The sequence below is a fragment of the Chrysemys picta genome, chromosome 2, assembly GCF_011386835.1.
Source record: "Chrysemys picta bellii isolate R12L10 chromosome 2, ASM1138683v2, whole genome shotgun sequence".
NCBI classification, from domain to species: domain Eukaryota; kingdom Metazoa; phylum Chordata; order Testudines; family Emydidae; genus Chrysemys; species Chrysemys picta.
In genome coordinates, this window is record NC_088792.1 from 172371492 (window position 1) to 172395894 (window position 24403).

Sequence of the window (24403 nt, forward strand, 5' to 3'; positions counted from 1 at the left end):
TTATGGACCAACAGTCCTGATATAACCTAATTCAATATCTGTTTTGAACCATATTTGATTTTTAAAACAAAATAATTGGAGAGCAGAGATGACTTACAACGTTTCAAATTATATGCAGAAATGATTTAGAGTTCTGTCAGTCTTTGATTTAGTTTAATTTGGAGGTTGGGAATGCATTTGTTTAATATCTGTTTTGCTTCCTTTGCTCGAATGTTAAAACCGAATTCTTCAGGCAGTTTCATATGAAAGTGAAGATTTTGGTTTTATTTTATGGTGGTCATCATTTTTAACAGGTTACTAGAAAAAAAACAGTAAAATGCAGAAACCACTTCTTGGAAAGCTGTTTGTGGCTTACTTTTTGGAATGGGATCTGAATCACAGATCTATATTAGTCACAATTATTCCAGTGAATACTTTCAGACCTCAGAGCCCATAAGAAAAAGTGCCCTTATTGAATCATTGCACCCAGTGTTGACCAGTTCTTAGGATTTTGTTTACAAAACTATTTGCTAGCTATATTTTATTTATCAGCATGCTTATCATATGACTGTTGTCATTCAAGTCAACAAAACATTTTCCATGATCAAAATGTGTATAAACATAATAATGCACAGTTATCCTAGATATTTCCTAATTACTGTTCATTTTTCTTTCTTTTAAAACATCTCTTGATTTAGGAACAAAGGCTTTTAATTGTACTCAGTAATTGCTGCTACCTGGAACGTCATACTTTCATAAATATAGCTGAACACTTTGAGAAACATAGCTTCCAAGGAGTTGAAAAAATAACTCAAGTAAGCAATAATATTAAAATAAAATTGCTACAGATGTATCATTACTTTGGATGGAAAGATTTTTTTTCCTTTTCACAGGTATTAAATTATTTGTACAATCACCCAGAATAAATATTACTTGACCCTCCTACAAGTGAGTGGGATTTAAAGCATCTATTTAAAAAAACAACAATAATAATAATAATAATTAATATGTCTGTGTGTTTATGTGTGTGGTTTAAATAAACAGTGGAGCAAATGTGAGCACTTGTTAAAGACTTGTATGTTCATAGGCAATGTTTATCTGATTTCTAAGTAAAGCTTTTTAATGTCACTGTGTTTTCTTGATGCAAAGAATAAAAAGATCATAATCTCAAAATACATTTGATAGATTAAATAATCTAGTAATCTCTACCACTTGACAGCTCTTGTTCATAAACTAGATCAGGGATTTTTTTTTTCAAAGAACGAAAATGTCAAGGTGGGCGGCTATAGATGTCTCATTTTCCTGCCTTTTTGTAATGATTAATCATTTTTTATGAGAAATGTTATGACTTAGAATCTTTATGGCCATATAGTTGGTTTATTTCCAGAAATGTTTGTTGTTTGAAAGTAAAATGTTATCTCTTCCAGTACAGAGTATTTCTCTACAAACTGATGCTTCTACTACACAATGAACTCTCATAGCCGTTCCAGTGAATGTGTTTGAACTTTTGTGGCTGGAATAATTTTGAATATTATTCAAATGGGGTTTGAAATTATTTGCATTGTTAGTATAGTATACAAAATTGCTCTAGATTTCTCCCTTCACGCTCAACTATCCTGAAATGCTTAATAAATTGCTGAGTTAGGCACTGGTAGTGTGGTGACTATATAGGCAAATGAGGTGCCCATTATATATTCAGCAATTGATCTTGAACAGCCACATCAAAGTATTGTTCTTAAAATCTGGTATTTTTATAAAGAACAAAATTCAAACATTGAAGTCACTGAACAATTTAAAATCTATATTAACCCTTTAATGACCGTGAACAATGCAGTACTGTACATACAGTACATATATAAAGTACTAGTTGGTATATATAGTACCAGATGGTATTCGCCCAATAATTTTGAAGGAACTCAGATGTGAAATTGCAGAACTGATAACTGTGGTATGTAACTCATTGTTTAAATCAGCCTCTGTACTAGATGACTAGAAGATACATAATGTAACACTGATATTTTTAAAAGGCTCTAGACGTGATCCTGGCAATTACAGACCAGCAAGTGTAACTTCAGTACCAAGCAAACTGGCTAAAACTATAGTAAAGAACAGACTTATCAGACACAATGATGAACATGATATGATGGGGAAGAGTCAACACGACTTTTGAAAAGGGAAATCCTGCCTCACCAATCTATTAGAATTCTCTCAGGGTGTCAACAACAGTGTGTGGACAAAGGTGATCCAGTTGATGTAGTGTACTTGGACTTTCAGAAATCTCCCACACCAGAGATTCTTAAGTAAAGTAAGCAATTGTGATAATAAGAATGGTCCTCTTATGGATCAGTAACTGGTTAAAAGATTGAAGAAAAAGGGTAGGATTAAATGATGAGTTTTCACAATGGAAAGAGGTAAATATTGGGGTCCCCTGATGATCCATACTGGGACCTGTGCTGTTCAACGTATTCATAAATGATCTTGAAAAGGGGGTAAACATAGAGGGAGCAAAGTTGCAGACAATACAAAATTACTGAAGACAGTTAGGTCCAAAGCTGACTGTGAAGATTTTCACAAAATTGGGTCACTGGGCAACAATATGGCAGATGAAATTTAATGTTGATAAGTGCAAAGTAATTCACACTGGAAAAAATAATCCCAACTAGTCAGATAAAATTATGGGCTCTAAATTAGTTGTTATCATTCAAGAAAGAGTTCTTAGAATCATCATGGATAGTTCTCTGAAAACATCAGGTCGATGTGCAGCAGGAGTCAAAAAAGCTAACAATGTTAGGAAAGGGATAAATAATAAGAGAGAAAATATCACAACGCCACTATATAACTCCATTGTACACCCACAGCTTGAATACTGTGTGCAGTTCTGGTTGTCTCATCTCAAAAAAGATATTAGAATTGGAAAAGGTATAGAGAAGGGCAACAAAAATGATTAGGGATATGGAACAGCTTCCATATGAGGAGATATCAAAAAAGATTGCTTTAGAATAGAGATGACTGAAGGGGGGTTATGATGAGGTCTATAAAATCGTGAATGGTGTGGAAAAAGTGAATAGCGAAGTGTAATTTACCCCTTCTCAGTACAAGAACCAGAAGTCACCCGATGAAATTAATAGGCAGTAGGTTTGAAACAAACATAACAAAGTACTTCTTCACACGACACGTAGTCAACCTGTGGAATTTGTTGCCGGGGGCTATTGTAAAGGCTAAAAGTATAACTGGGTTGAAAAAAGAATTAGATAAGTTCATGGAGGATAGGTCCATCAAAGTCTATAGCTAAAATGGTCAGGTACACAACCCCATGCTTTTGGTGTCTCTGAACCTCTGATTACGAGAAGCTGAGAATGGCTGAGAGGGGATGAATTATCCAATAATTGCCCTGTTCTGTTCATTCCTTCTGAAGCATCAGGCCCTGGCCACGACCAGAAGACAGGATGCTGGGTTAGATGGATCATTGGTCTGACCCAGCATGGCCGTTATATAAATGTTCATAGGGTGATCGTGAGGGCTATATTAGTACCTAGATGGATAGTTAGATTATCCTTCTAAGAGTTCATTTGGTAGCCAGTTTAGAAAACAACAGTGTTTAAAACATACATTGAGTGCTAATTGAATAATATTAATGTTTCATATTAAGTACTGAACAGATAACTTGTAGGAGGTCAGGCAACATGCTACTATTGCACAAATCCGTGAAAGAAAATAGAATAGTATTTTGGCTGCAGTTGTAGTTTTTGGGAGTTGCTGTATCCACTGATTCCTCATGGACAGATTAGTGGTCAGATTAGATGATCATGATTGTCCCTTCTGACCTTAAAGTCTATGAGTCTGTGAGCTGACTCATCTAGTCATATTTCCATGTGAATGCCATCAGGCACTCAACATTTATAATCACTGTACTTTTTTCTGTTTATTCAAAGTACTTTCAGTCTTTCATTCTCTTGTAATAGGTTTACACAGATGCATTATCAGATTAAGTGTTATTTTCAGCCATTCAGGAGTGAGTTCAGATAAATGGAAGTGTAGGCAGTGACAGCTACTGTCTACTGACAAATCTCCTTTCTCCTGTAGTTAAGTAGAATTACACTGTTGTGTTGCAGTATCACAGATAAGCTTAGATGGGGGAGCCAACAACCACAGCCTGTAACCTTATTCTTGCACAATCTGTCTTTGCCAAATCAAGAGAATGCACCATACTGTATTTTATATGTAATCAAGCAATTCCAGGGAGGAGTTTTACACATCTTAAAACACTAAATACTTTTTATGGGAAACCTGCCAAAGCCCTGAAAGATTTTTTAACTTAACAGTTTTAGGAAGTACAGAGCAGATCCTGACTTCAGTCAGGAGTGTAAGATCTAACCTAATTAGCATTATCTTCTTGATTGACCCAGAAATATTTCATTTTAAGGTGGAAATAGTCTAAAACATTTCTGTCCAAAAGAAATCCTTTTTTTTTATAAAAGACCAAAAGATTCACTAATCACAGCCATGGACTAAATGTTACCAGTTTGAATTGATTTCAAGATGCTTCTCTTTTTTATAGGTTAGTGGGAATATTAATGCTTCTTTCTGATGTTTGTGAGTCAGGGGAATTCCCTTGGGTATTAGATACTTAAGGAAACCTTACCATTGAGTTCAGTGGGCATCAGAGAGGCCCTAAGTTACATGATGTTCATTGTCCATAGAATGACTAAAATCAAATTACTTGACCACTGTTTTGAAAACCTGCATCAGTGATGTGCAAATTTTATAGCACAGAGGGCCAAATTGGCAGCTTCCCAAGATCCTGAGTGCCACCATTAATTTGCACATATATATTTATATATTATTTTAATTGAAGATGAATCCACACATCTCTTTCTTATGGAGTCTTGTAAGTGTACACAGTTCTTTCCAAATCACACAGACCCAGACTTGAACTCTTGAGGACTCCACAAGTGGGAGGGCATTTGTAATAGAGAATTCATGGCTGAAGAACCAAACATAGTCATATGGCTAAAAACAAACCAAAACTGTACTGGACGTGGAAAGGATAGAAGGAAACAAATAATATATGGAGTCAGTTAAAGCTTGCAGAATGAAGATGAGGGTGAAATAAAAGGCAGAATGAACTAATGCTTGAGAAAGTGGGAATATAAGTTTGAGCTGTTGCTCCATAATTAAAATTACAAATGAGTTTCCATTATAACCTCCAACTCCACACACCTCCACCCTAAGATCTACGCTAAAAAACTATATCTACCTCATAGTTAGTGGTTTGCAGTGTTGTTGTATCTATGTTACTCCCTGGATGTGAGAGAGACCGGGTGGGTAAGATAATGTCCTTCAATATTGATATTTGGAGCCCTAAAGTTTCTCTCTTTCACCAACAGAAGTTGGTCCAATAAAAGGTATTACCTCACCTACTTTGTGTGTCTCATATTTAGTAGGTTAGATCTGGTGCTGAGGTAGAATTTTTTTATACAGTATGAACTGAAGTGGAAAAGGGGCTAGGTAAGTATGCTATTTCGTAGCCCTCACTTCTCCCACCCCATCCCTCCCCAAAAAAACAAATCCAGGGAAATATAAAACTATGGGTTTTATGCACAAGAACAAACTTTTGTTCTTTAGATTCTAAACTTCCTTGCTTTTGAATTGGAACATCAGTAGGAATGACTGGCTCATGGACATGAAAATAGAGTCCTTAGCTTGTATTTTAAAATAAGTAAATCACTATCTCTTTTCCTTACAGAGATAAAGCTGAAAATGTAACCTGTCACTTGTCCATTTGTTCATGCGGGTGGTGGGGGAGATTTTTCTATTAAAAGGCTCATGAGGGAGGCTGCCAATCTTAAGACTCACACAGGCAGGAGTAGGAAGAGGTGGGGTAGGTCTCCGTGCGGGTTCTCCCCTTCGCAGACTTCAGAAATCCCACAGGAAGTGGGTGGTAGGGAGGGAAGGAATTGCATTCCTGACCTTTTCCTGAGGGCCAGTTCTCACTGCCCTCATGAATGCTCCCCTCCTGCTGATCTGAGCACCTTTTTATGGACCTTTGTGGTTCTCAGCTGTTGGACTCACTTCTGACACCGCTCAGGAGGTTCACTAGGTGGAGAAAGCAGGAAAGCACTAGTGTATGCTGCTCCTGAGCACCAATTTCTCCTATTGGACTCCTCTGCTGCTGGGAGCCTCCATGTCCCCACCAATCTACCTGCTTTCTCCCATATTCACATTCCCCTCCAGAACTCCTGTTTCTCTCCCCCATATCTAGCTCAAGAGACCTCCTCTCACCATCTACACCACCATCAGGACCCAGTGATTTATGATTAGAGTGCTCAGGAACAGATTAGGGGTGTAGTAGGAGAAGGCAGAGCAACAGAAGCATCAATGATTTCCTCCTTGCTTCATTCAGTGAATCTTCAAGTGGTTTTCAGCACAGGGACTCCTATCTCATAAGTCTCCATGGGAAGAAGGCAGTGAAGTGCTAGGGCTTTTTTTTCCCCCTGCCTTTTACTTCTGTTCTTCTGGGTTGGTCTTGAGCCTTCCAGGATGAGAGGTGTTCAGGTGAGAGGGGAAGTCCCTAAACCTCACAGTGACTGAGAAACGTGCTGAGTGACATTTAAAAAATTTTACCTTGAAATCTGATAAGCTCATAAACATAAATATCTTCAACAAGTGGTCCCATGTCATTTTCTGCATGACTTGTTTAATTAGCATTCATGGTGATATCAGGATGTTAACTTTCTACTACTTTTAGTATTGTCTACATTTCAGGTTTCACATTATGTTCTGGAATTGCTTTAGAAAATGTAGCTATCTTGTGTAGTTATATTAAGAAGAAAATACTTGTACAGTATTGAAAGAGGTACAGTCTTTAAATATAGCGAGCAAGTGAAACGTACACATACATGTATCTCATTGACTAATCTTTTTGTAAGAGTGTTTCACAGTTTAGTTACTTTATTTGGAGGTTTCAGTAATTGTAGTGCTTGTATTTAGCTGTATTCACACAAAGGAAAGAAGAGCACGTCCTTGCTCTATAATGTACCCAAAAGAGCTGCAGCTTATTGTTTTGTTGTACAAGGATACTTTAAAATAGTACACCTCTACCCCGATATAACGCTGTCCTCGGGAGCCAAAATATCTTACCACGTTATAGGTGAAACCACATTATATCGAACTTGCTTTGATCCCCCGGAGTGCGCAGCTCTCTCCCCCTCCCCCTTCCCGCCCCTGAGCACTGCTTTACCGCGTTATATTCTAATTCGTGTTCTATCGGGTCGTGTTATATCGGGGTAGAGGTGTACTTGCAGTGAACTTTGAATAAGCTGCTAAGAGGTCACAGATCTCTGGTGAAACTGAATTTTTCAAAAGGATTAAACTCTATATACAATGAATAATAAAAAAAAATCCAGTTACATTAGGTGGGTTAAAAATATTGTAAGGATTTTAAGCATTCATGTTTCAGGACATAAGCCAGCCACTAAAGGCTTGATCCTGCTCCCATTGAAGTCACTGGTAAAATTCCCATTGCCTTCAGTGATGCAGGATCAATTCGTAAATGACAGAATTAGGAAGAAATTATGCTTATGGGAAGGTTATTCCATGATTCTCCACTATGGAGTTTCTTACGTCTTTCTGTGAAGCATCTGGTACTGGCCACAGTCAGAAAAGGGATACTGGACTAGTCTGCCCAGTGATGTGATTTAGTATGGAAATTCTTACAGTCAAAGAGATATTGTTTAAAATTATAAGGTTGTAAGCATATGGCATGTTTCCTAAAAATCAAAGAGAAGACAACCCATAAATTGTTGATTATTATTCTTGCTTTCATAATTAAGTGTGCTTTTCTTTTTGTTTTGATTTTAGATTAGTATGGAATCCTTAAAGGAGTTGGATCAAAGACTGTTTGAAATTTACATTGAATTGAAGGCAGATCCTATAGTTGGCTCATTAGAACCTGGCATTTATGCAGGATATTTTGATTGGAAAGATTGTCTCATTCCAACAGGTAAATATCTGTTTAATAACTGTGTAATTATTCTAACAGAGGCTGAGATGAATTGAGATTAAAAAATCTGATGTTTAATTACAAACTGTTTTCTCATCTGGTTTTTCTTAACATTTACCAAGATTTCATTTAAAGTTGTTTTTCAGAGATTTTACTTTATAATTCCTAGATCTCTTTTCAAATGCCCTCAAATTATTATAGCATCTTTTATCATTGATGTTTTAATGCTTGTTTTTCATGATTATTTTGCTTCATTGCTACTATATAATGGAATGATTATGAAAGACTTCTTTGCCATTTTTTCTTTTGAAATTCATTGGGATTTTTTGGAATTCTTTTGTAAAAATCTGGTCACTTTTTAACAGCCCTAACTGCAATTCTGAAAAGGTGAAAGTTATAAGAAAATGTGTAGGTGCAGCATAATAACAGTAGTTCAGCAACAAAAAATAAAATGTACAAGGATTCATAGATTCCAAAGCCAAAAAGGACCATTGTGATCATCTAGTCTGACCTCCTTCCTGTATAACATGGGCCATCAAAGTTCCCCCCAAATAGTTCCTATAGCATATCTTTTAAACAAAAATCCAATCTTAGTTTAAAAATTGCTAGAGATAGAGAATCTACCATGACCCTAGGTTCAACAATGCCAAACAATATAGAGAAATACTAGTCTAAGGACCTTCCCTTTTACTACTTACGAAGTATTTAATACTTTCCAGTTCATCTCCAGGTATGGGGTTTAAAAAAAAAAAATTGCTTGATCAGAATAAAATAACAGTCCTAATTGACTGGGAACTGGCAAGACACATCTTAGTGTGTAGTTCTGTGATACTGAATCATTAAAAAAGTCCAGTTAATTAATCTGGTGATTCATGAGAGAAATGTGTTTGTGAAGCCATCATGGTACTTTTTAATACCACATCTGAATGAAATTAATATCTGCTCTTAAAAGTAATCTTTTACTAATGCAGATTTAAAAATTTGATTTGAGTCATTGAACTGAATGTGTAGATTTTAACTGTTTTACCCAAGATTGTCACAAAAGTTGATGCCATTGGGGAGGGGCGGGGGGACTTCAGCGATGCAGAATTGTCTGTCTCAGTAGAATCATGGGAGGAACGGGTAGTGTCATCTAGTTAAGGTTGCTCGACACTTCCCATTAATTCAAAATGATCCAGACAAACTGGAGAAATGGTCTGAAGTAAAGAGGATGAAATTCAGTGAGGACAAATGCAAAGTACTCCACTTAGGAAGGCACAATCAGGTGCACACATACAAAATGGGAAATGACTGCCTACCAAATCCGGAAAGGGATCTGGGGGTCATAGTGGACCACAAACTAAATGATGAGTCAACAGTGTAACACTGTTGCAAAAAAAGAAAACAACATTCTGGATGTATTAGCAGGAGAGTTGTAAGCAAGACATGAGAAGTAATTCTTCCTCTCTACTCCGCACTGATTAGCTCTAACTCAACTGGAGTATTGTGTCCAGTTCTGGGTGCCACATTTCAGGAAAGATATGGACAAATTGGAGAAAGTCCAGAGAAGAGCAACAAAAATTATTAAACGTCTAGAAAATATGACCTATGAGGAAAGATTGAAAAATGTGGGTTTGTTTAATCTAGAGAAGACTGAGAGGGGACATAACACTTTTCAGTACATAAAAGGTTGATACAAGAAGAAGGGGGAAAAGTTGTTTTCCTTAACCTCTGAGGATAGGACAGGAACCAATGGGCTTAAATTTCAACAAGAACAGTTTAGGCTGGACATTAGGAAAAATTTCCCAACTGTCAGGATGGTTAAGCACTGGAATAAATTGCCTAGGGAGGTTGTGGAATCTCCATCATCGGAAATTTTTAAGAGCAGGTTAGACAGACATCTGTCAGGGATGGTCTAGATCAGGGGTAGGCAACCTATGGCACGGGTGCCGAAGGCGGCACGCGAGCTGATTTTCAGTGGCACTCACACTGCTCGGGTCCTGGCCACCGGTCCGGGAGGTTCTGCATTTTAATTTAATTTTAAATGAAGCTTCTTAAACATTTTAAAAACCTTATTTACTTTACATACAACAATAGTTTAGTTATATATTATAGACTTATAGAAATAGACCTTCTAAAAACGTTAAAATGTATTACTGGCACGCGAAAGCTTAAATTAGAGTGAATAAATGAAGACTCGGCACACCACTTCTGAAAGGTTGCCGACCCCTGGTCTAGATAATACTTAGTCCTGCCATGAGTGTAGGGGACTGGACTAGATGACTTCTCGAGGTCCTTTCCAGTCCTATGATTCTATTATATTGTATTATTATAAACCCTGTTTTCAGTTGCTTATAATTTTGCCAAAATGTAATTGTTTGGGCTGAAATTTTCCATTCTGCATGCTTGCTTCAGGCTGATTTTTTATACATATATAAAAGTTTCAACAAAAACAGTTCAGCTGGTTCCAAGAACTGGTTTGCAGAAGTCAGTATGTGATGTCTTTTCAGTTTTCTTTTATAAAATATCAAGGGAAGTTACACACACACATCTAGATTAAAAGAATATTAAGGTTGCAAAGTCAAGCCCTCAAAAGTTTAGGAAATTCCAGAATTAAGATTGCCTGTTCAACATTAATTCAGTCACTTTGTGCAAATGCATTATGATATAGCCTCTAATTATATGATCACATGCTATCTCCCCCCTACCCCCAGGGTCCCTGCCTTATTCATTGTATAGGATGGATGGTGCTCTGGGGATGAATCAGGGTTTTGTAGTGAAGAAGGCTGTTGTCTGTAGGACTCCTGCCTCATTTGTTGCAGAAATTGGAAGGTGCACAGTGAACGAAGCAGGAGGTTGTGGGAACAGGAAGGACAGTCTTATGGTTAAGACAGCTGAGAGTTGCCCTGGAGAACTGGATTCTATCCCTGCCTCTTCCAGAGTGTTCCGATGTGATTCTGGGAAAGTCACTTAAACCAAACATTTTGCAAGTGGCTACTAATCGTGTGTTCCTTTTTCTTGATGCTCTGCTTGAGATCCAGGGGCTAAGTACTCACAACTGCAACTGAAGTCACTGGAAACAGTGCTTTGAGTATATAAAGTTGTATAAAATGCAAAGCATTCTGAAAAAATCAGGCCTCAGGCATCTCAAATTGGGCATCCAGTGTACACTTTTGATCTTTATCTCTCTCAACTTCAGTTCCCCATCTGTAAAATGGGGATAATGCAGCTTTATCTCAAAGAAGGTTATGAAAATAAATTCATTAATATTTGTCAGATACTCATAGTATTAGCTTCATAGAAGCGTGCAGGAGAAAATTAATCATTCAGAGCAGGGTTTGAATAGTGTGCAGAAAATAAGGCCTGGGGCCACACATTGAACGATGAGGAGAAAGCAAAATATTGAATAGCTGCACATTCAGTGAGCACCATCCATTCTGTGCACTGAATGAGGCAGGAATACTGTTTTTAAAAATAGCGAGTGATCATGTAATTAAAGACTGTATCATAATGTATATGTACAAGAAGGAGGATTGGAGGATTAAGGTTGCACAGGCAATCTTAATTCTGGAATATCTTAAATTTTGTGTCTTGACTTTGCAACCTACAGTCTTTTAACTGTAGAGGGCTTTTTAAGTGTAATTAAGTAAAATTGCACACAAAAAAGTAACTACATATTAACATACTCATTTTGATTACACTGATGGCATGATCAACCTTCTTTATGATGTAAATTATAGCTAGTTTTTCAGTATGAAGTAAATCTTATTAAATTGACAGGATTTGTTTACAGATTTACTGTTAATTTAATGATTAATTCAAAAGCATTATATTATTATGCAGACTCGAAGGACAGAGTTTTCTAATTGACACTGAATATTGAAATTGAATACAATATCCTAGAAAAGACTGGCTTTTACTGCGGTAACATTGCTGCCAATTTAATCTAATGGAGTTTAGATCTTTACATAGGGCACTCTAGAATTGATTGTCCTAACAGATATTTAATCTAATGCAGTTGCAGAAGGAATGAAAAGAGAAACATATGAACTCGGGGGGGGGGGGGATATGAATGTTCAGCAGTTGCTTTCTATGATTAAATATATTCTATTCTCAATGTTCTCCATCCACACCATGGAATCCTGGCTAATCCATCATCAGTTTGCTTGGATTTTCACTTGAGACTAAAATGTTTTTCCTGTCTTGATAAAGAATCCTATCAAATTTGTTATACTTCCCTTGTGTATCGTTTACCTAATCGTTAATACTAGGTTCCATACTCTGGATTCCAAATTCCACATTCTTCTAAGAAGCTAATCATGGTTACATGATTAAATATGTTGTGCATGGATATGAGAGTTCACTGCTGAACATTGAAATTGTAAAGTAGGAGCACAAATAATTTGTTACAAAATAACAGACTTCATAGTGGACTAGTGTGAACAGGTTAGAGGCCTGACTATATGAAACACGTGGGCAGTGTTTGATCAATAGCTAGTCCTCTCTCTGTTTCTTGTGATGTGTTTATCGCTTCCAAATGGTTTCTTGACCATTTTATTACCTTAAACTAAAGTGGTCATCATCTTAACTGGCAGTAGCATTGTCTGATGCCCAATTACACATATGTTGGTGGTTTAGACGATGAACAGGTAATTTAAAATTTAATTACTCAATGGATCATCCCTTCTGATTAATACTGAGAAAGTAGGGCAGTCGGCTAGTTATCTTAGGTGCCTGTACACGAATGCACAAAGCCTGGGAAACAAGCAGGAAGAATTGGAAGTCCTGGCACAGTCAAGGAACTATGATGTGTTTGGAATAACAGAGGCTTGGTGGGGTAACTCACATGACTGGAGCACTGTCATGGATGGGTATAAACTGTTCAGGAAGGACAGGCAGGGGAGAAAAGTTGGAGGAGTTGCACTGTACGTAAGAGAGTGGTATGATTGCTCAGAGCTCCAGTATGAAACTGGAGAAAAGTCTGTTGAGAATCTTTGGGTTAAGTGTAGAGGCGAGAGCAACAAGGGTGATGTCATGATGGGCATCTGCTATAGACCACCAGAACAGGAGGGTGAGGTAGACGAGGCTTTCTTCGGACAACTAACAGAAGTTTCCAGATCACAGGCCCTGGTTCTTCTGGGGGACTTCAATCTGCTGAGAGAGCAATACAGCAGTGCACAATCCAGGAAGTTTTTGGAGAGTGTTGGGGACAGCATGCTGGTGCAAGTGCTGGAGGAAATAACTAGGGGCTGTGCTCCTCTTGACCTGCTGCTCACAAACAGGGAAGAATTAGTAGGGGAAGTAGAAGTGGGTGGCAACCTGTGTAGCAGTGACCATGAGATTGTCGAGTTCAGGATCCTGACAAAAGGAAGAAAGGAGAGCAGCAGAATACGGACCCTGGACTTCAGAAAAGCAGACTTAGACTCCCTTATGGAACTGATGAGCAGGATCCCATTGGAGGCTAATATGAGGGGGAAAGGAATCCAGGAGAGCTGGCTGTATTTTAAAGAAGCCTTATTGACGGCGGAGGAACAAACCATCTCAGTGTGCAGAAAGAATAGCCAGTATGGCGGACAACCAGTTTGGCTTAAGAGAGAAATCTTCGGTGAACTTAAATACAAAAAGGAAGCTTACAAGAATTGAAAACTTGGACAGATGACTAGGGAGGAGTATAAAAATATTGCTCGAACATGCCGGGCGGGGTGTAATCAAGAAGGCCAAAGCACAATTGGAGTTGCAGCTAGCAACAATGTGAAGGATAACAAAAAGGGTTTCTACAGGTATGTTAGCAACAAGAAGAAGGTCAGGGAAAATCTGGGACCCTTACTGATAGCAGCCTTCAACTTCCTGAAGAGGGGTTCCAAAGAGGATGGAGCGAGGCTGTTCTCAGTGGTGGCAGATGACAGAACAAGAAGCAATGGTCTAAAGTTGCAGTGGGGGAGGTCTCGGTTGGATATTAGAAAAAACTATTTCACTAGGAGGTTGGTGATGGAATGGGTTACGTAGGGAGGTAGTGGAATCTCCATCCTTTGTACGCCCTGCTTGACAAAGCCCTGTCTGGGATGAATTAGTTGGGGTTGGTCCTGCTTTGAGCAGGAGGTTGGACTAGATGACCTCCTGATGTCTGTTCCAACCCTAATCTATGATTCTATGAAACAACTGCACCAAAATGCTACATCACATATTGTGATCATCTAACGTAATTTCTTTGCTTTGGAATCTACATTAGTTTATGGTTACTCTCACTAAGATTTTAGATTCCAATAAGATGATAGCACATGCTGAAACATGAGGTGGTATGTAGCTTGCGTGTCATTTGAGTGCATGTCACTGTATTTAATTTTCTTGGAAACCATGCTATATACAATATTTCAGAGGGAAATAGGGCCAGCTACATTTGAGCTATAATTAATTAGCCTCTTCCCAGCGTGAGGGGGACAGACTAACGAGGGTCAGGTGAGAGATTAATGGACACCTTATAAAAAACCTGAGAGTGAGCTCACTGTGGAGTGGGAACCACGGGAAGCGTGCAGTGCCTGAGCCAGGGTCTGCAAAAGGCTAGGTACTCCAGGGGAACCATCTTGGGAACCCAGAGTGTATACCAGATCATGCAAAGATGTAAGAGACAGAGCCCAGAAAGGATCTGAGAACAGTAATCCGGGAGACTCCCAAAGGTAGCCTAGGAAAAAGGGGCTGGGAACAAGTCCCCAGTGGCCAGGCTGAAGAGAAGCTCTGAAGGGCACAGGAAAATGTTTGTTTGGGAATTTTTAGTTGGACTTTTGCTACCCTGCAAGGGATTATGTTGGTTTATCACTTGACTGGAGATTTAAGCCACGTCTCCAGTAGTGATGTGTATGGGGAGAGCTAAGGAGCTCCACCTTGGGGACAGAAAATGAGGCAGGCAATGTGACGCTCAGCCAACAGAGGTGGTTCAGGGCAGCCATGCCCCATGACGCAGTACCACAGAATGCTACAATTACCTCCCATATTCTCTTGTACTCTCACACGTGGCATTCTGGAACAACTAAGTGCAAAAAAAGTGGTTTTTAATTCACACTTGTAACTGGTATTACATCATACTTTAATAATTACATTAATATTGTGTCGTTACATTGAAGAATTATCTCTTTTCTGTAAGTTACAATTAAAAATAGTGTTAGAATGAGTTTAACTAAATAATTAGTTTAAGATTTCCAGGTTCACCAATGAACACGGCCATGCATTGTCTGAGTGCTAGATTTTGCATTTGGATCACTGCCTGCAGTACCTGGCAGAATAGACCTCTTCAAGTGTGTGATTGTTGTACAATATCTTTTTAAGTAATTATTTTTAATTTGATTCAATTTTCTGAGTGAATTTGCTTTTACACAGATTTCCCAAAAGAAGGAAAGACTGTATGAGATGATATTTTGACTAAAATGTACAAAAGAATACTGTTCAGCTTAATGATACCATGACTGTGACACAGTGAACACCATCTGTTGGACTTGCCGTATCACTAAGTAGCAGTTCTTGAGGCTTTTGTTACCTGATCAGCTTTACAAAATGTACCATGTGAACCATTACTTCCACGTCTCTGCAACTAAAAACATTCATCCTGTACATCAAAATAGCTCTCTTTGGTTAATTTCACTTTAACCTCAAGTTCTCTTTCAAACTTGTTTTAGAAGATATGACATAATTTTCTAATATCTCTCATTTCTAATAAGGCAATATGGAAATGTTGTATCTGCATTAGTGGATAATGTTTAGTATATTAATGCAATAATATATGTACTATCTGAGCAATAAACATTATGAACTGGATTCACTCCAGCAGGTGCAAAGAGATGTACGTTGTACCCTTTTTGCCCACAGGAGAAGCAGTTGCAAAGAGGGGAGAGGGGTTTCAGATTCAAGGGAGTGCACAAGGTACTTCCACGATGCTCTCCTATAGGTTCTGCCAGGAGGACAGTTTTAAAATCTGGTGGAGCACCACAGGAGTCCCAGCAGAAACTGTCCTTGAGAGGTACTTCATTATCATATTTTCCAGGTCTCCTTTCCCTCTCTATCCAGCCCCACCCATTTCAAAGGCTTCATCGACTAGCTAAAGAGCTCTTAGCAGAGCATAGCTTGTGGCCAGCTTACTCTTTTATACTCCACCCATTTCCATGCAGAGTTTCTGCCACCAAGAGCTTTGAGCCTGATTTTTGTTAGTTTGTGCCTCCAGAACCTATGCTCTAAGTAGAGCTATTAACTATCATTTCATTGCCACTGGGGAATCTTCTTCCACATCATTTCTTATGGCTGGAATAGTCTTCCACTTCTTGTGCACCTGTCCATCTTCATTCAAAACCCTTCTTGAAATACTTTAACATCAAGCCAGTGATAATCCACTAGAGAATGTCACCCATACTCCTGCTAACTTACATTTCCTCTGTGGCCCTTCAGCTTTCCCCCTGTATTCGCCTGCCACGGCCCCCAGGCAAAATATCTTCTTGAGAGAGGATGCTTCTGTCCATGTCTTTTGTCAAACACTGTGTTGTAAGTCAGGCTCCTGGAACTCTTCACATTTCAGCATCTCTCCTTAGAAGCTGAAGAACTTAGCTTTCTTTGGAGGCAGTCTGTGCGAAGTAACCTAGTCTGTGAGTCATATAATCACATTTTAAAAACAAGATTCATTAAAAATAGGGAGGAAATGGTAGCCAAACAAAATAAACTGTTTTCTCCTCTGAAAGCTTCACAAAGCCTAGTGAGGCAGGCTTCCTTTATATTAGTTACAGAAAGGGAAAATCTCACATCTCTAAAAAGCGAGTCCCTCTTATGACCGTCCCTTCTCAGCTTGGCCCAGCTGTTCTTTCTGTGTCTAGAGATCTTCTACCTCTTCCAGCCTGCTTATCAAGTCATTGGTATAGAGTTCATTGTCATATCAGGGTGAGGTTACCTTAACATTTTCACAGGAGTGTTTTATCGGGAGTACTATCTGGAAGGAATACAGAAGTCTTATTTTGTCCCCCATGCAAGAACTATTGTCCCCTAATCACTTTTGGGATGTTCCCCTACTTCTTAACTCCAAGTTTAAAATGTCACAGGCCATCTTGACCTTCCTGGACTCTCCTCACAGTCAAGATGATTGACTTGAGATTTGCATGTGTCTTTCTTATTCATAGTAGTTGAATCACTCTCCTGCCTCTTAAAATCTCTGTTGTCAGTTTTCCATTTCCATAAAATTGTCAAAACTCCAGCCGTCTGTCACAGTGAGAAATTTAAGTGATATAAAAACAAAAGAAAATTATAAAATTCAACTCTCAAACACATTCAAAATAAGTTATATGATCAGTATATTCCTGAAAACAATGCTGCCATCCCAGAGCCAGCTCAGGACTTGCACCTGTGCTGGTACATGGAGAAGAGGGGGCAAGGAGCCTCCACCCTTCCCCCCACCCCAGTTCCACCTCTGCAGTAGGACAGGCACAATAATATTTATGTTCTACTGAGAGCAGGCTTCTAGATGTTCCCCCTTCATGGCATCCCTGGGGGAACAAATAATCCTCAGAGAGCTGAGACCCTGGTGGAACTGGCAGGATGTACAGTGGGTAACATACTTCATCATCCTAAAGGATGGTTCTAGTTCTCTATAGCTTCTCCACTGAGTGGTGTAACTATCTGGCACAATGTAGATTCCAGCACTTAATGTTTTTCTCCCCATACTACTTCCCCTATATTTGTCTGCCACAGTTGATCACAAGATGTCGTATGAACGTGTTTTTATTGGTTCTTTGTTTAAATATAATTTAGGCCCTGATCCTGCAGACTCTTATGCTTTCTTGAAACGTTTTCTTGTAAAGTTAAACACATGCATAATTGTTTGCAGGATCAGGGCCTTAGATCGCAATCTTCTTATGTCTTTTTGTTTTCCTGGAAAGCACCCTGCACACTTACAGGGCTACATAAATATAGTTGGCAGTATGGTAGATCTGCATCTAATCAAACAGTTCAAAGCTGTTTCTAATAAGGTGAGCTTATTACAAAGCCAGGGTTATTCATGTTTGTGTAACTGAAATCCCAAAAAAAGGTTTTGCTTTCGGAGGGCGGGGGGTTTCTTTAGTGTTACGCTACTATTTACAACCAGAGAGTCAGTTTTCTATGTTTCATCTAGAAGACTTTTGTTGCTCAGAAATCTAATTTGTGTTATTTAGTCATATGCTTTCTTCAAGAACAAATGCTTGTGGTAGATTTTCACCAAAGTGATACACCTGCTTTCCAGAGCAGAAAGAAGAGCTTTGTTGTGCTAAGCCTAGACTTCAGTGTATTACTGCACCACAACTACATAATATCCAAATAAACTTGAAGTAGACTTTGATGGATACATTTTCAAACAACCTAAAGAACCCATGCATTTATCGCTGGAGGAAGGCAAACTTCCTTCACGGATTCTGATTTTTTTAGGTCTTAAAATGAGATGGATATTTAACCGTGTTCTTTGGAGCTATATTTTCCACTTGCAGTGCTTTTTAATTGTTTAATATTTGGAATCAATGCAATGATGATGGTGCTATGACTGTTGAGACCCATTTGGTTATAATTTATTGGTTTGTAAAAAGATTTTGATTAAATAAAACAGAGTTTAGCATTGTATGTTCTTAAATGTTATGTTTATTAGCCTTCATATAAATCCTGGGTCCTGTGCGGATTATGTGCTGGAGCCTTTTAAAACAACCTAAAACAAAATACCTGATTCCAGGTTGCCATTATGACAATGTGTGTGCTTCTCACCTTGAGCCTCCTTTATACTCTGTTCTTATATGTAGTCGTTAGGCATTTCTCATGCATCATGTGGGAGGATCACATCCCTGTAAAAGACAAGGCCACTAAGTCCACATTATTTTAGACTAAGAATTGTGAGTGATTGCCTGAAAACATCACTTGATACACCCTTCAGGTAGGTTTGATCTCTTTCACCCTCTTCCTCAAGTTCCCCTCTCACTCAGATATTTACACATGTGTGCTCTGAGGATGATCTGATTATCATGTAATGTTCCTGGTATATTTCCCAAATCCTTTCAAGATTGTGGTTGCTGCTTTGGATAAACAATTTGAGATTACTGTTTCTTCTGCTCCCTTTATACAGCTTAAAAAAATCCTTTCCTTGTGTATCCACATGTTAGCTGTCTCTTCTCATGTTCCCCCATTCCAAGGGCTATTGTCTGTTCTGTGCTCTAACCTGATGATCGTGTCATTCTGGCTCTGTCAGTCTGAATCCTGCTCACTGTCTGCCTTTATAGAGACAGGACTTACTTTCTTATAGTCCCCTCCTACATTTATTTATATTCTATCAAATGTAAATTATTGACTGACTAAAGTTATTTTATCACAATGTACTGTCATTTATGTTACTGTACATATGGCCATTGCATTCTTTCATATTGAATCAGCTAATGGCGTATATTATTCAGGTCTCAGGCTGCATGTGTAAAGTCCTATTGAAATCAAGGCACAAAGGTACACTTTCATGGGTCCATTTGTGGAATTGGGGTCAACGGTGCCTACTAAAGAACTTTATGGAATTTTAATTGAAAAGTAGTTTGTTGGGTATTGAAATCATAGTGGCAATTTTAGAAGTGGGTATTTACACTGGAAGTCTGAAGCCATGGGCCATTTATGGAGCATAACCCATTTTGGAAAAATGCTATGTGTCGTAAGCCATCTTAAAAGAACGTGGGTCTTTGATCCCTTGTAGTAATTGGTGTACATTGGAGGTTTGTGTCTGCTGGGCTTCTGGCTACAGACATATGCCCCGGTCTTCAAAGGTATTTAGTCTCTTAATTTTCACGGAAACCAATGGAAGTTAGGAACCTAAATACCTTTGAGAAGCTGGGCCACATTCTTTTAGCTCAGAAGGTAGATGCTCATGCCTTTAGCACTGAAGATCCTAAGCTAAAATCCTGCTGTTCTTCTAAGCAGGTTGGGCTATATCAAAATAACCTGAGCATTCTATCCGAAGTGCTAATAAACAGGAGATTATTCTGTATAGTATTCAATCTGTTTATATTCTTATACTGCCCTCATCACTGTAATAGCTGAGCACCTGGAGACTGGAGTTTCATCATTTAGGCCTTTAATTTCCAGGTAGTAAAAAGTGGACCTATTCTGTACTCTTACTTATGTCCTCCACTAATAATAATGTAGTATCTTGCATCCAAGGATCTCTAAGTGCTTTACAAACATTAAGCGTTACAATACCCCTCTAAGGTATTGTTATCCCATTTTGCAGAGGCAGAAAATGAGGCACAGAGAGGCTGGGATTTACCCAAGATCACAAAGCAGGGCAGTGTGGAGCCTTATTAAAACCTAGCAAACTTGATACCCCTACTCAAACCACTAGACAATTCACTTCCCTGGCAACAACTGTGATGTGACAAACACAGGATCAAGCAGAAAGCAAAACCTGGGCTATCAGTGGGAATAAGCCCTCATTCAAGCACAAATATTCTATCTGCAACACTGCTGACCGTGTACGGTAGCAGCTTCATGTTAAAGATGGTTTCTGTTTTTAAATACTCAAAGACGCTAATCAAAGTATCTGTATAAAAATATTAAAGTTAGTTATTGGTTGGTGGGTGGGAAGCATATGGATAATCACTAATGTCTGTCTTAGTACTTGAACATTTTCTGATCCATATTTTTGGGGTTGAAATTTTTGGCTAAAAACTTTGGCTGGGAACTTCTATGCAAAGTTCAATCTAGAATGTGTTCTTTTTACAGCCAAGTTGTAAACTCTTTAAAAATAAGGTTTTAAATCGGAAAATCTGATAGACCCTAAACAATACAGCAGGCCTATTGTAATAAGTGTTATATTAATTTAAAATTTCTTTACACTGTGCAATTTAAATTTAATGAAACACTTAAAATTTTTATTAGTGTTTGGATGGGATTAGAATGCTGAACTTGTTCAGAGAATCAGAGTAATTTAACATTATTAAAACATTTTTCTTTGAACTGTGAAAAATCTTAAGCTTTCCAGTTACTTTAGATCTCTCCTAAGTGCAGATCGTTTCCAAATGTTAAATTTTGGCTTTAATAATTTTTAAGGCTTCCTTGTACAGTTTGTGCTAAGAAACCCCGGTCACTTTCAAAACCATACCACTTGAAATATAAAGGGCCGCAGTGGAGGTTCTTTGAAACTAGAAAGTGGGGGAGGGGGGGGAATTTAACCTCTGTCTAATTATGCAAAATAACTGTGTAACTTCAATGAATACTGCACACCTAGCAACTCTGTTTGTCTTTTTTTATTTTTTGTGGAGTAGTGAGGAGGGTGTAAAGGATCATCTGTTTACTCCAATAATATAATACAGGTGTACAAAACTGCCACAATCTGCCTATTACTGTCTGTCATAAAGTCATTGTTGTCTTTTCTTAGGCACATGGACAAAATTGAGAGCTCTTTTTATGAAGCTGTTTGTCACAAAATATAAAGTCTGCACACTCAAGAATAATTATTACTGGTACACCTTCTATCTGGTACCATACATTTGATTGTAACACAGATTCTACATTTTAAAAATATAATATGGGGAAATATGGAATAAAAATGGCTGTCAACAGTGGGTGAAAGTCAGAATAATTGTTATCCTTCTGTTCATTGCAGTAGGGACCATGTTTGTGTACAAAGAAGTTAGGTTTTACCAGAGAAAGTTAAAATGTTAAATGCTCCAGTCTGATAAAGAAAAAGAGGTCGTATGTGTGACGTTCCCCTCTGGTGTTATCTGGACTGGTGATCTGCTAGGTCACTCCAACCCTCAACTCTGAGAGCCAGCCTTACCCTGCTCTGCTGTGAGAACCCCCACTCCTGGCCTGTTCACGCACAGCCTCTGGCATGTAAGCTGCTCCTTGTGCAACCAAACGACACCAGCCAACATCTCCGGTCCCAGACACAATCCTAGGAACCTCCGTCTTGCAGTGTCCCGTTATGCCCGCTGGACACCGCAAGCTTATATGAGTTCATCAATTTAACAAAGAAATTGATATGTACCAGGCTTGTTATCCCAAGGCTTATTATCCTCTTCAAACTAAGCGCACTGCTTCAGGTAGAATAAGCAAACACATTTATTAACTATAAAAGATAGATTTTAAATTATTATAAGTCAAAGCATAACAAGTCGGATTTGGTCAAATGAAATAAAAGCAAAATGCATTCTAAGCTGATCTTAACACTTTCAGTGCCCTTACAAACTTAGATGCTTCTCACCACAGAATGGCTGGTTGCCCTTCAGCCAGGCTCTCCCCTTTGAACAGCGCTTCAGTCGCTTGGTGGTGATGTATGTAGATCGAGGTGGAAGAGGGAGGAAGAGCATGACAAACGTCTCTCCCTTTATCACGTTCTTTCTTTCCCGTTGGCTTCGCACCCCCCTCCCCTACAGAGTCAGGTGAGCATTACCTCATCGCAGTCTCAAACTGACCAAAGGAAGGGGGGGTGACTCACTCAAGAGTCCAACAGATCCTTTTGTTGCTGCCTAGGCCAGCGTCCTTTGAGGCTGGGCTGGGTCTGTCCCATACATGTCCTTATGAGGTGTGAACTGCCCCTCTGCTCTTAGAGAGTTTTTGCCTGGGCTTATTTTAAGCCATGAAGACACATTTTTCAGCCTCATAATTATATACATGAAATTACAACCTATAATATTACTATAACAACAATTACTATAACATCACCATAACAACAATGCTCAGTACATCATGAGCCTTCCGAAGACACCCGATATGACAAACTTTGTATTAGATACCACACAATCATATTATAAGGATGAACATGGGGGTGTAGGGTGTTTCCACGAGGTACAGAACGTCACAGTATGGCCTTCTGCTGCAGTTGCCAGGGGACCCAAATTCAAGACCAGGATCCTTATCTTCCTTCAGATTCTCCCTAAGACTCCATTCTTCCTTAATACATACAGAACACTGCTAACTGATAATGGCTAGACAGCTGGTGAACTGAGACTACTGACACTGATCTGGTCACTCGTCTCCATTAACAAACAAAATAAATCTAGAAATTGTGCACAGATCCAGTCTGTGAAAAAATATGTTTACCGTTGTCTCCCTTTCCTTTGTTTACTTGCTTCAGCTCAGTGGGGCTGCTCATGTTGTTAAAGGTAGGAACATGCATAAGCCATTGTAGGATTGGGGCCCAAGATTGTAAATTCTAATGGCAAGAATTGGAGGTTTTTTTTACTGCAGCACCTAACATGAAGGAGCCTTGACCTGTTCTAGACCTTTAAGTGCTACTGTAATAATGAAATGCCATCAGCACAGCCTTCAGAAAGTGTGTTGGATTGTTCAAATGGGATATTACTTAGACTATCCAGTAAAAGACTGAACAAGCTGTAGATACGCACCTTGCAATTGCTGGAAAACCTTGCTTCTCAAGAAGAGACAACTTTAAAGTTGCATATTTCATAAATAAACTAAAATAAACCCTTCAAGAAATTCAGATGGCTCTCCTCCATTTCCTTTTTTGAGATCACCCCAATTTCTTCGCCACCTGAACTGTGTATCTTAAGTCACGACAGTGAGTTTAGCCGAAAGCAAGTTTATCCAAATGTCTTGGATAGTTTGAAGGTCAGATGTTGGGGTGGCCTCGTATGCAGGACACCCAGTGTTAATTCCATATTGTTCCAAACATTTTCTCTATGATGTAGGTCTTTTTGCATCATTTGGCTTCAATTTTCTGATAATCTCTTATAGTAATATTCATAATGTTTGAGTGACAACCCAAGTAAATTCATAAACATGGTATATCTCTAAACTCATTTTTCATTTTTGAAATTGCTGTCATTTCATCTTACAAAGACTATGACAGGTTGTTATTACTTTAAGGATGACTTTGGGAATTGTAAGTAGAATACATACCACTTTTGAGCTGTTTTGTGTATTGAAAGGTTTTAATAATATTAGGTTTTATAAAATCATGAAAAGACATCTTCAGGGTGATTTAAAAAACTGATGGATTTGAAAGAAAGAAATGAATATTCTTGTAGTCTATGGTTAGTTTGTGTTAATGAAAGGAAACATTGGTATAGATTTCTGGATTCTTGAGTATTTTTGTTTTTTGGTAGGGAGAGGTGATGGTTTTTAATGTAGATTTTAAATAAAGAAATTTGGATTTTTTTATGTTGCGCCTCCAGTATCTTCTAGTTATGTGTGTCTACAGCTACTCTCTTTTGTCTATGAAGTGCTTTTGAAAAAGTGACAGGGTTTACATTGCACTGAATCCGTTTGCATTTTGTAGAATTTTTTTTCATTGGGGCAGATTTGGGCATAGGGGATGGCAGATCTGATCCTGCACCATTAATTCAGTTGGAGTTTGCCACTGATATCAGTAGGCTCATGATTGGGCCTTAGGTCTTCATTTTCCAAAGTGGTGATGTGATGAGAGAGTGGTACGGAAGATGTGCAAATTAAAAAGTG

The 24403-nt window shown here is 38.5% G+C and overlaps 1 protein-coding gene across 2 annotated transcripts in view; it reads left to right on the forward strand.

Moving 5' to 3' along the window:
* EXOC2 (exocyst complex component 2) overlaps positions 1-24403 on the forward strand; it is a 201365-nt gene that overhangs the window by 135480 nt on the left and 41482 nt on the right. Inside the window, exons 22-23 of one of the 2 annotated variants that reach the window (XR_010598715.1) lie at positions 678-927; positions 7840-7981. Coding sequence is in view for 1 of the 2 variants with exons in the window: in XM_065584883.1 (XP_065440955.1) it covers positions 678-794; positions 7840-7981 (259 nt within the window). In the remaining variant the exon portion in view is untranslated. The remainder of the gene's footprint in view (positions 1-677; positions 928-7839; positions 7982-24403) is intronic. The other variant, XM_065584883.1, reaches the window with a different exon arrangement.